Below are 12,935 nucleotides of genomic sequence, written 5' to 3'. Positions count from 1 at the left end.
GCCAGATGTGGCGGTGCGTGCCTGTAATCCCAGCTACTGGCTGTGGCATGAGAATCACTTAAACCCGGAAGGTGGAGGTTGCAGTGAGCCAAGATCGCACCATTGCACTCCAGCCTAGGCAAAAAGAGTGAAACTCCGTCTCAAAACAAACAAACAAACAAAACATTTTGCCTAAGCACTGTCTGTGTCATTACTGCCCACCTACTACCTGTGACTGTTCATAGCTGGAGCTCTATAAACACTTGCTGAATGAATGAAAGTCATACTCTCCCACTATATAAAGTTGTACAAATACAAGTATACCACTGTTTTTTGGGTAAAATATCTCAAAACAGAATTCACTGTAGTTTTACACTTACATTATGTCCCATCCACTCTCCTTTAAAGCAGACTAGCAGTCTCAGTTCTCAAATGTAAATTTTATAGGAATGTCATTTTTATTATTTATCAACTTTCATTTGGATGCTTACTATTGTTATTTCAGGAAGGATAACTAATTTGACAGGGTAACTCCATTTAGTGACCTCCCAATTGAACAAGTCAATAATTCCCTTATATTTGACTATAATTACATATAAGGGTAATACGGTAAATTTCTTACCCTCAGGCATAAAGTACCCAAATATTACAAGATGCTGTGTTGATATATGCTACACAAAGCACAAGTTTTCCAGGAAGGTACATAATTGTTTTTGACATTTTGGTAATTATTTATTCATAAGTGAAGCTAGTGTTTTACTTATATTTGTAGTATCAAATTAGTAAGAGTTTTCCTCTTAAATATACCATCTAAAAATTTACTTACTATGTAGGTATTGTAAAAATCATGAAGGCATGAAAGAGATGATTAAGGTTTGGAAGACACTGGATTATAGATTACCTTGAAAACCTTTGTCCTTCTCTTCATTGTTCACTTAATCTACTACGTCAGGCTCTTGGGGTACAGAATGACCAAAAACTTCACCTACCCTCAGACCCCCTGGTCAGGAGAGCTAATATTTTTGATTTTATAAAAAACAAACAAAAAAAACGGCCGGGTGCGGTGGCTCATGCCTGTTTTCCCAGCACTTTGGGAGGCTGAGGTGGGTGGATCACCTGAGGTCAGGAGTTTGCGACCAGCCTGGCTAACATGGTGAAACCCCATCTCTACTAAATATACAAAAATTAGCTGGGGATGGTGGTGCACGCCTATAATCCCAGCTACTTAGGAGGCTGAGGGAAGAGAATTGCTTGAACCCGGGAGGCGGAGGTTGTAGTGAGCCAAGATTGCGCCATTGCACTCCAGCCTGGGCGCAAGAGCAAAACTCCGTCACAAAAAAAAAAAAAAAAAAAATTGTTTGGGGAACATGTTAACTGGAGGCCTATTACTTTGAATAGTAATGTTCACTTCGCTGTTTAATGTTTTGTCATTAAAGGGGAGGCTCTTTAATTAAAAATAGGAAGAAAAAGTGATATAGTATCACAAAGTTGAAGATATTTTTAGTTAAAATGCTCAAAACATACATATTACTTATTACTATAAGTTTTTATTGTAAAAAAAATTCCTTTTACTGAATGCTCATCTGCAAATCCTGTTTTACAAGAACTTTCAAAATGACCTTATATATCAGAAAAGGAAATCTATCCAAATTGAAGACAGTAACAAAATTATGAGAGCAATTTAGTAAGAGGGAAACCAAAAAGATTGCAGCAAAGAAAAGGATCATAAGACTGTGTGTTTTCTCTCTCAAAGTGATGCTATAAAGGAAACTAAATTCACCTGAATTATATTACTTCTTGAAGTCACACCTTGAAAAGAAGTAGCTATTTGTATACTGCAGTCTATCCTAGTCTGTCCATCAAAACTCAACCAATCTCAGCATACTATAGTATCCTGAGAGAAACTGCTTCCCAATGAAAATACATCTCCACCAACAATAACACCATTAAACTCTCTCACCAAGAGTCCTAACTTGGGAGTCATATTAGTGCTTTTTCTTCTCTATTAACATATTCAGGTGATTTTTGTTCAACAAATATTTATTGAAGAATAGCTATGCTAGGTTCTGAAGACACTAAAATAAAAATACATAGTTCCTAACATTTATACTAGGGAAGACAAACACAAAAGCAATGGTAAATATATAATTACAATGTTATTTGATCAATAATAACATCATGTGAGTAAGAGTGATTTGGAGGCTGACATGTCTGAGGATAGGATAAAGCACAAACTGCTAATTATCTGCATAGTTTCTATTCTCCCCTTCTTTCTGACAGAACCTCACATATCTGGGGTGGCCATGTAGCTACAGGGAGCCAATAAGATATAAGATGGCAGTAGGTAAGATTTTTCAGGAAGACTCTTTCAAAGAGCTGACTAAACTACAAAATGTGCCCTTCTGAGTAATCCCCTACTGCAAGTCTTCTTCCTGCCCAGAATGGATGGTGGAACAGATTAGAAGCAGCCTGGGACACTGATCGTGTTGGGGTGGGATCGTGTTGGAGTCTGGTCTGCCTCCTCCAACAGGTATTTTACATGAGAGAAAAATAAATGCATTTGTAAAAACCAATCTTATATGCCTTTCCTGTTAAAAGCTATCAAATCTCTTCTCCTAGATATAAATGATACAAATATGAAGGTTATCAAGAGTATGTTAATAAAGAGGCATGTGTAGGATTATGAAGGATAGGGAAAAGTTTACCAAGCAAACAGGAAAAAGAAAGTCATCCCAGTCAGGAAGAGTCATGCATACACAGTATGTTCACCATGGATCGGGCACATGGATGGTGGTGAGGGACAGAGGACAACAAAGAGATGCAGTTAGAGATCTGGCAGAAACCAAATCAAGAACTTTCTACATGGCATGATAAAACAAGTCAGTAGCAAAATGCTTAAGAATTTCAGGCCAGGCGCAGTGGTTCAAACCTGTGATCCCAGCACTTTGGGAGGCCAAAGCCTCCCACTTGAGCCCAGGAGTTCAAGACCAACCCTGAGGGCAACATATGGAGCCCTCATCTCTACAAAAAATACAAAAATTAGCCAGGCATAGTGGCAAGTGTCTGTAGCACCAGCATCTGGGAGGCTTGAGCCTGGGAGGCGGAGGCTGCAGTGACCTGAGATTGTGCCACTGCACTCCAGCCTGGCTAACAGACAGCAAGGGTCTGCCTCAAAAAAAAAAAAAAAAAAAAAAAAAAAATTAAACAAGGAGAAAGCATGCTTAAATGTGTATTTTAGGAAAACAGTGATAAATGAAACGCAGAAAAACCATTTAGAAAAGCTACTATAGTTGTTTGGGTGAGAGATGAAGAGTACTTGAGGGGATAGACACTAGAAAATGATATAAGGGAATTTTCCAGAGTGAATGACAATGTTCTGTATCTTGATTGGGGTACTGGTTACAAGAATATATACATCTGTCAAAATATGAATTGTACACTTAGGACATGTACATATATTGTCTATAATTACATTTTTTGTTTAAGTACTTGAACTACAGCAATGGTGAAGAAGGGACAGTTAGAGGCATTTATAAAGTAAAATGAACAACACATGGTGATTAATTAAATGTGAGGAAGTTAGTGACAAGGAGTATAGGGTGACTTTCAGTGCCCTAATCTGAATGACTACAAGGTCAGTGGTTCATGTGAGATCTAGAAACAAAAAGCTGGTGATGGGGCAGGGGAGGGTAGTTAGAGAAGAAAAAGGAGATGCTTTGAGTTTTAAATTTCAAAACACTGAGTTCTAGGGCCTGGGAATAGTCAGCTAAGATTAAAAGACTCAAAGAAACAGCTTGGGCTTCAGGAATAAGTAACGTATAATTGTTAACACTAAGAGAACACATGGAATTGCAGTAGAGGAGTGTTTCTCAACTTGGGTGGTGTGCAAAGGTTGGGGATAAAACTTGCATTTGAAAGAAGAGGTCTTTACGCTGTGGAATTTGTTCTTCCTGGCCCTCTTGGCAGGTAGAAGAGGGGAAGACAATCACCTTCATGTGAGAACCACTTGAAGAGTAAGAAACCATGTAGGTCAAGGACAGAACCCTGAGGAACACCATCATTATGAGCTGTACCCAAGAAGGAGACTAAGAAAGGCCACAAAGGTGGGAGCATCTAGAGCAGGCAGTCACATGGTAATACAAGGTCAAGAATGGCAAGATAAAACGAATGGCAATAAGCATTAAATTTACCAATAGGGTCAGTTAAAAAGAATTGAAGCTGTCTGATGAATTTAGCAATAAAGTATTCATTAAATGAAGTTATAGAGGATTAGTAAATAGAACCCCAATTGCCATAAATTTAGGAATAAATCGAAGGTAAGGGAGTGTCAAAGAGTCTGAATGAGAAATTAAGGAAGACTACACTAGCTAAAGCAGAGCCACTGTCACGACAGGATTTATTTTAGATTGCCTGAGTTCTTTTTAAATATGAGGAAGACCTGAGCATGTTTAAATGCTGTGGTATAGAAGCCAATAGAAAGAAAAGAGGCTAAAGATGAAAAAGAGAAGGCATAAGTGATGAAGCAAAGATGCAGCAAGTAAAAACATGCCCTAAGGCAGCAACAATGTGGAAGGTACCTGTAAGAAAAGAGATCAAGAGCTCAACCAGTCTCTTGATTGAATAGGAAAGGGCTGATAAAATAGGAGGAAATGAAGTGTAGACGCAAGAAGTATCAGAGGCAGGGCAATTCCAAGTGATGATCAGGTTCAGTCTGTGGCGACTGAAGTGGATTAGCATTTACAAAAGCCAAAGAAGTAGATGACTAGGTAGTATAAGATGATTGCAACAGAGAACTGTGAACCGGGTGCCAGTTTTTCAATCTGAGCCTCACCTAGAAGCCATTAAATTATAGTGATAAGAGGTAGAGGGTAACTGAGATGATTATCACTAAGTCTGAAAGAGAAGGGATTTTTTATATTAAGGATATAATGTTCACCTGAAATAGGATTAAAGTATTTAAAAAGAAAGGCAGGGAAGGAGAAAGGGAAAAAGAAAAAAAAATAATAAAAAGGAAGAGGGTAGAGCAAAGGAGGGGGCAGAAAAGAAAGGGTGGGGGAAGAAAAAGAAGAAAAGACAAAAAGAAGCCTCAGAGATACTAGGAGAGTGAGAGACAGCAGCTTCCACTTGGCAGAGTTGAAAGGGAAGCAGTGGCTTCAGGAAAATAGAAAATCCCAGTTCAGGAAATGAGATGGACTGAGTTCTTAAAGAAGGAGCAAATCCTACTATCTGCCAAACTAATAGCATTGTATGTATTCTAATGCAAACCCTCCAGTAAGGTATAAACTAATATTGCTTTTTTACAGCAGGAAACTGTGGTTCAAGATTAAACAACTTTTCCAAAGTCATGGTGTCAGTGAAATGGCTGAGCTAGGGTTTGAACTCACATCTGCATGGATCCATTATGGACACTTGCTTTCTGTTATATTTCTTATGCTTTATTAAATTTACTATCTCGCCTTTATTACTTCACTCTTTAGCCTTGGAATCTATCCCTTCTCAATTAATTTCTGAATTTGTACTTTCCTTCTGTTTATGCCATTATCTCTGAGTGAAATGCTTTCCCCTCAATACAATACCTAATTCAAGACCTTGACTTTCTAAACAAACTCTGTTCAAAACTCTTCCCATACCCTCTAAGAAATCAGTAACTCTGCATGACTTACTTCAATGTTTTTCAGTAGACACCCCTTAATATTCAACTGGTTAATGTTTATTACATGTTTCTGTATGGATTCTCCACTTTAGTTTGCAGGTATGTCTGCCCCACAACAGTAGTTTACAGACACCTTGAGGACAAGAGCCATTTCTAGTATTACTTTTTTTTTTTAAGACAGAGTCGCTCTCTGTCGCCCAGGCTGGAGTGCAGTGGCGCGATCTCTGCTCACTGCAAGCTCCGCCTCCCGGGTTCCCGCCATTCTCCTGCCTCGGCCTCCCGAGTAGCTGGAACTACAGGCACCCGCCACCACGCCTGGCTAATGTTTTTGTATTTTTAGTAGAGATGGGGTTTCACCATGTTAGCCAGGATGGTCGCGATCTCCTGATCTCGTGATCCGCTCTCCTCGGCCTCCCAAAGTGCTGGGATTACAGGCGTGAGCCACTGCGCCCGGCCTAGTATTTACTTTTTATTCCTCCATTAGACCCAGGTACAGCTCCCTTTTTTCAGGCACAGAGTGGATGAACAGTGTGGTTTTTAAATAAGAGATGAATACACACACACACACATATTTAAAAAGCATATATTTATGTTATATTTTTTCTAAATACACAAAGTATCTTTAGTAAAGGTCTAACAAGCAGTAAAACAACAAAATAATAAACAAAACAAAGAATAGAACCAAAGAGCTATATGAATTAAAAAGCAGGCAGTCTCTAAATAAGGACTGATACATACAGTCATTGAATATGAGGAAGAATGTTACTAAACAAATTAGACTAGATTCAAATGTAAATGCCTTTTTCTAAGTTTATAGACATAATTAAAGACTGAAACAATTAAGACTTTTTTTTTGGTTTTTATTCCACAGTAAATCAAGCTACAGCCTATTCTACCTATCTTTAGGCAGTGTGTTTTATGAAATTTTTTTCAGAATAACTCTATGAACAAAAGAACCCAGGTTATTAGCACCATTAAAATGTGTGTACTACATAAAAACAACTAGACATTTTCCATGGCTCTACATGACACGTTTTCAAGTTTGTGGTATAAGCATTTACAATTCACACCATATGCGGTATTCACCTTTTATCTTGTGTCCTGCTCACCAATGACATTTTACTTACACGTACTTGTTCAGTAATAAATCTGTACCCAGGAAAGACAACGTAAGTATGAAATCTATACACTGAAGTTAGCCAAAAGTGAGCATGTGTTTTCTGCTTTAATTTACTTTAATGCAAAAACAGAAATGACTATTTCTTAAAGTGTATATTTTAGGAGAAGATGTTTCAAATGAAAAAGAGCACCATAATTGCATCAATATGAGAAATAGTGAATATTCTATCTATCTTCTTGGTGTTTTCAATCTTTTAGAAGTGCTGCTGCAAAGAAAGAATCTTGTTTAAAGTTTGTCATCTTGTATTGCTTAAACAACTGACACAGCTGTTACATACGATCTTTTAACATCACTCACATAAACACTGATTCAAATGATTCTTCTTCATTTTAATCAGACTACCAAGAACTCTTGTCAAAGCAGTCTTCTCAGGTGTATTTTATCACAGAAACAATCTCAAAATGATGTATAAGGCAAGTAAACACACTACCTTAAGAAGACAAGGATCAGTAAAATAAAGTTAAACATTAATTCTTGTTTAAAAAATATCTAACATCAGAAACCACCTTACCGCCGTATAGACTTGCTAAAATGTACAGTTCTCACCACATTAACTAACCACTCTGACTTTTCCACAAAGAAACCATAAAATGGACACTGAAATGTCAAATTAGATGTGATCAAGAGAGCAATACTTCAGTTTTAGTTGCTTCTTCCTACTACATTTAAGCCAATAAAATTTAAGATATAATCTATTATTCAAGTACTTATGGCACAGTATGCACATTACTTTTACTTACCAAGTCATATATCTGGTTTGCCAACTGAACCTTCTCATCTGCATCTTCCAAAGCTTTATAGTAGTCCTGAATGAAAACATTTTCATTTCAAAAATAAATTAATCATTTTAAAATATTCATATGCAGGACATATAACTGCATTTTCATTATCATATCTTGTTATTGCAGTCATCCTACCTTAGTAATAAAAAACCTGTTAGAGGCCAGGGGCGGTGGCTCACGCCTGTAATCCCTTTTGGAGGCCAAGGAGGACGGATGACTTGAGGTCAGGAGTTTGAGACCAGCCTGGCCAACATGACGAAACCTCATCTCTACTAAAAATACAAAAATTAGCCGGGCATGGTAGTGGGCACCTGTAATCCCAGCTACTCAGGAGGTTGAGGCACAAGAATTGCTTGAACCGGGAGCCAGAGGTTGCAGTGAGCCGAGATTGGGCCACTGCACTCCAGCCTGGACAACAGAGCGAGACTCTGTCTCAAAAAAACAAAAAACAAAACAAAACAAAAACCTGTTAGAAATAGGGTGGGGATGGTAAAGGATTAGAAACTATGCGCAATGGCCAAGAGTAAATGGGAGATGTTCAGAATTTCTAGAAAGGATATAATTAAAAGTAAATGCTATTGTAAGTCTAGAAAAAGCTATATGAGTTAATGAACAGTATTTAAAATAAAGTTAACTAAAATTGATCTAACTTGTAAAGTACATTTGCATTCCATTAAAAAAGTTTTTGTTAAAGTTCAGCTATTGAAAGGATTCTGATCTGCATTTCCCCATTTTCCAGTTGTTCTATAACTCCCACTTTAAATTAGGTATATATTCATACAACTCAATCTTTATTTTAGATTTTGCCTCAACTTATTAAATTTTTTTTTTTTAAAAAGAGGGGGAAAGAAGATGATACTATGAATTTCCATGGAGTACTAGACTTTTCAGGGTATACTTAAGGTGCACTCCACAGGTTAAAGAGATGATTAGTGACTCTGGGATGTGGATATATCATGTCTTTACTCACAAACACATGTCCCTCCAGGTATCTTCCAAGCTAGGACCACTTCTGTTACAGATTATGATTTTTTTTTCCTAACAGAAACAATCTTCCCTCCATGTGGTAGAATAATTAACATATCATAACATAACTACTCAATTTGTAGTTTCCAAATTTCTTCCTTAGTGGACCCTTTTTTTTTTTTGAGATGGAGTCTCACTCTGTCACTCTGTTGCCCAGGCTGTAGTGCAGTGGCGCGATCTAGACTCACTGCAACCTCCACCTCCTGGGTTCAAGTGATTCTCCTGTCTCAGTCTCTCGAGTAGCTGGGATCACAGGCGCCCACCACCACGCCCAGCTAATTTTTGTATTTTTAGTAGAGACGAGGTTTCACCAGGTTGGCCAGGCTGGTCTCGAACTCCTGACCTCAGGTGATCCACCCGCCTCAGCCAAAGTGCTAGGATTATGGGTGTGAGCCACCACGCCAGGCCTCTTAGTTGATCCTTGAACAATTCTATGAACATTGGGTTTAGGAAGGCACTATTATTCAGAAATATTAAGATTTAATGTCACACAGCTAAATAGCAGAATCATGACCAAACTCAACTCTTTTAAGTTGTTTTTCCAATGTATCCATCCCTAAATGAACTCAATCATACTTGCAAAGCAAACTTCGAGATGTACGTGTATACTCATTCAATTCTGGAAAACAGCTATAACCACTATAAAACTAACAAAACCTCAAAGAATTCTATGTTTCCAGACCAATTCATGTGCAAATTTAGAGTTTAAACTAGAAGGCTTTCTTAAATTCCTTCTAACTTTTAAGATTTTGTTCTTCTGCGGTTCCACTAATTTAAGTACCTAGCAATATATAAAATATTCAAGGTCTGCTCATGTTTATTTACCTAGTTTGTGGCCAAAACTGGAATACAGTACTCTATCTCAACTAGAATAAAACAAACTAATAGAAAAAAATGTAACTTTTAAATGGTCTGTCACTTTCTAATACTCAGTAATTATTGCAACAATATTTTTAATTACCAAAATGCTTTAATAACTAAAAATCCCTATCTGAAGCTCTAAACCACAATAAATTATTTATATTCTAAAGAGTCATTGATAATATTCCTTCATTTTGATATCCAGACCACTATTTAATTTTGAAATATCTTTTTCAGAGGGTCCCAATATTTCTTGATAAATTATCCAAAGTGTTGCACATACTTTTTTGATGGATGCCATTTGCTCTTCCCTCCACTCAGGTTTATTTTTCTTTGCATTCATAAAGAATTCACTGACTCTTTGTTCTAGTTGATCCATTGCATCTATGACATAATAAAAAAATTCATATTAAATGACAAAATTCATATACTAAATATACATGGTTTGATTTAGGGAGGCAAAAAAATCTGACAATACACACTCTTTCACCTTGCCAGTAACTTAAATATGTTATGCTTTGATTGTGTAAATATATAATGCCTCAATTATCTTCCTTTAAAAAGTTACAATTTTCCTTATTGACAGATTATTTTTGTTTTTGTTATTTCAAAATTTTTTCCAATAGCCAAAGTAGATAGGCTCTATACTATAATTTTTGAGCAATAAAGCCTTTAGGTCAAAAGCTAATGGTATTAAATCAGACAAATGTACCGAAACACAATTAAAACACCATTAGATAATCCTCACATTTCTTTTAACAAGAAAAAGTGATAAAAATATTTGGTATATGGCATTAAACATCTCATCATGTCATATCCCAACTGAAAGTAGTAGGTACAATCATTTAAACACTAATTCTAGGTAAGTTTTCCCCAAATTATATGCCAAGACTAATCATCTCATTGGATGTCTGCTAAAAAAAAAAGGAAAAATTAATAAAAAAGATTCTGTTGTTATGTAAGTTGAGAAAAATCTTTTCATAATATACTTCTTTTGGAGATTTTCAGTCCACAATAGCCTTTTAAAGACTCTATGAAGTCCTATGGTTAATTTTTTAGAAGTATGTTCCTTTGTTTAAATAAGCATTTCTGAATTTATTTGACACACTGTTCTGTTAATCCATAATACCTATTAACTTTAGAAAATTCTAGTACTGTAAAGAAATGCACGTTTAAAAAGCCTGTAATATGTATAATGTAAGCCCAAATTACAAGAGAATTTAAAATTTTAAACAATAAAATATAAAAATAAAGTAAGTTACCATTTATTTAATGCCTACTTTGTATCAGATACTAGAAATTCTAATCCATGTGTAACATTTTAAATCCTTGGATGATTCTCTTTTTATAGACAATGTAAGCCCCTCACAAGTGATAATACAGTCAGAGTCAATGAGTAAATTAGTAAAGCCCTAAAACAAACTCAGATCTGACATCAATGTCTGTGTTCAGTCCTGCAGAGAACACTACTTCAGCAAATCTTCAGCATTTCAACTACACTAAAATTAAAATGAATTTGTGAGATAGCTGGAGAACCACACACACAATTCATACTTCATATCACAATCCACTGAACAGAAGGTGGCTTCCATGCCACCACTTTTTATTATGTGCCACCTGAAACTTACCGGAAAAATATACTCATAAACAAAGGGTATAGAAGTGGGTGTGTGGTCATGGGCAGAGAAGCCAGGAGCAGTGAAAAGGACAGGTTCTTAGCTGCAACAAGTGGTCCCTGAGCCACCTATTTATAGTCGTTGCTCTATGAAAGAGCAAAGTTAATTTGGGGAAAAAGTCCCAGAGACTACCAAGCTATCACTGAAAGAAAAAGAAATGTTCATTAACTGCTAAAATTTTTAGTACAGCACATAAGAAACTTTACAGTGAGATCTAATTTCTGTCACTCATTTTAACCAAGAAAATGACGATTCTGTTACAATTTAAAATGTATCTTATAATGTGTAACTAAGTTTTCAAAATTTGACATTTGCCAGGGTCTCTAAAGAGCTATATATAACCTCTGCTTCTGTGCTTTCCACTCTTGAAAAACTGTGAATAGGATGAACTTTAAAATAAGTATAAATGCTGAAATCTAAGTTCGATACGAAAAGGCTCAAGACAACATCTCAACATTTATTATGCTGACGTCCATTGAAACATAGATAACTATGTCAATGACGGTAGAGAAATATTTTTTGCACAATCCCACATTCTAGAAAGGAATACACGTGTCCCAATGCCTCCTGCTCTTGCAAAAGCCAGAAAAAAGTAGCATGGGACGGAAGGAGAGGGCGAGATTCAGGGCTGCCAGTTCTTTTTGACAACTCCTTGTGCACTAGCGGAGTGAGCCAGAGGACAGTGAAAGAGCATTAGGCGCTAGCAGTGATGACAGGCAAGTCTGGCACTGAACGCGCGCAGCGAACAGGAGTAGTAGACGCGCCGACTTACTCTGCACCTGCAGGTCCATCTCGCGCATTTCCGTGAAGCGGTCCCGCAGATCCATAGGAAGCTGCTCAATCACTGTCAAAGGGAGAGTCCGTCAGAGGGGCGGGGCCAACGGCGAAATACGCGCTTACGTCACTGCGCGCGTGCGTCAGGGGGGTCGAGGGGGCCGGCAGCCCACAACGAGGCTGCCAGTTACCGTGAGAAAGAAACATCCCCCGCCGCCCCCTCCCTCCCGCCATCTCGCTCCCCGTTCACTCGCGCTCTTGCCCGCCCGCAGGTCCCACTGGCGGCCGCCGCTAGCGCCGCGCACTCACTTTCCAGATAGTCTTCTAGGTACAACATCGCGGCCCTTAGAGCTGAGGGAACAAGGGGGTCCAGGGGTTTATTTGTGTCACTCGCTGTCGCCGGAGTTTTGTCCCTTCCAATATGGCGCCTCCGCTAGCAGCACCCGCTCGACTCCGGCAAAAAAAAAAAAAAGAAAAAAAAAAAAAACCACTTTGGCGCCTGACGGCGCTTGCCTCACTGCCGCCCGGAGCTGCTATTGGTTGGTTGAAGCAATGACGTAACCCGGCCGGTGTTCGCCCCCGTGCCTCTGTGGGAAATGTAGTTTTCTTCCTCCTCAGCGAGGGTTGGCGCGCTGGCGGCTCCCCTCGCAGAAACTACGAATACCGGGCGCCATTGCAGACAGTGCGTAACAGAATCCGAAATGCGGTGCCTCTGTTTATTTGTTGATTTTTGCACAGAGAATGGCGGGAGTTGTATGCGCCTGCATAACACAACTAGGAACAACTTTTCACCTGTTCTTTGATGTGATTCCATGCCCCGGCGTTTGTGAGTTATGGGTTTCAAGAAGTGCCAGGCAAATAGCAAAGGTTCTAAACACTAGAATAATCAGCAAAGTTCGGGGAATTTGGATTGCTTAAAATAGAACTCTCTACTGGAATTTATCCTCATTATTCACTCCTAAAATATAAAAGAGACACCTGGTTGGCTTACATGTAATTTTAAA

At 38.1% G+C, this 12,935-nt stretch overlaps 1 protein-coding gene across 4 annotated transcripts in view; it reads right to left on the bottom strand.

Annotated features, from left to right (window-relative positions):
- The window catches only part of ING3 (inhibitor of growth family member 3), a 28,654-nt gene extending 16,188 nt beyond the window's left edge, over positions 1-12,466 (bottom strand). Inside the window, exons 1-5 of one of the 4 annotated variants that reach the window (XM_031013418.3) lie at positions 12,241-12,412; positions 11,930-12,001; positions 9,765-9,865; positions 7,553-7,618; positions 6,204-7,017 (exon numbers count right to left, since the gene is read on the bottom strand). In XM_031013418.3, coding sequence (XP_030869278.1) covers positions 7,006-7,017; positions 7,553-7,618; positions 9,765-9,865; positions 11,930-12,001; positions 12,241-12,268 — 279 coding nt within the window. In that variant the 5' untranslated portion in view covers positions 12,269-12,412 and the 3' untranslated portion in view covers positions 6,204-7,005. Of the gene's footprint in view, positions 1-6,203; positions 7,018-7,552; positions 7,619-9,764; positions 9,866-11,929; positions 12,002-12,240 lie in introns of those variants that run through there. The other 3 variants (XM_055392188.2, XR_008681238.2, XM_031013417.3) reach the window with 3 other exon arrangements.
- Between the last annotated feature and the right edge of the window lie 469 nt (positions 12,467-12,935).

Source organism: Gorilla gorilla, chromosome 6, assembly GCF_029281585.2.
Source record: "Gorilla gorilla gorilla isolate KB3781 chromosome 6, NHGRI_mGorGor1-v2.1_pri, whole genome shotgun sequence".
Taxonomy (NCBI): Eukaryota; Metazoa; Chordata; class Mammalia; order Primates; family Hominidae; genus Gorilla; species Gorilla gorilla.
This window is presented reverse-complemented; position numbering and strand designations above follow the sequence as displayed.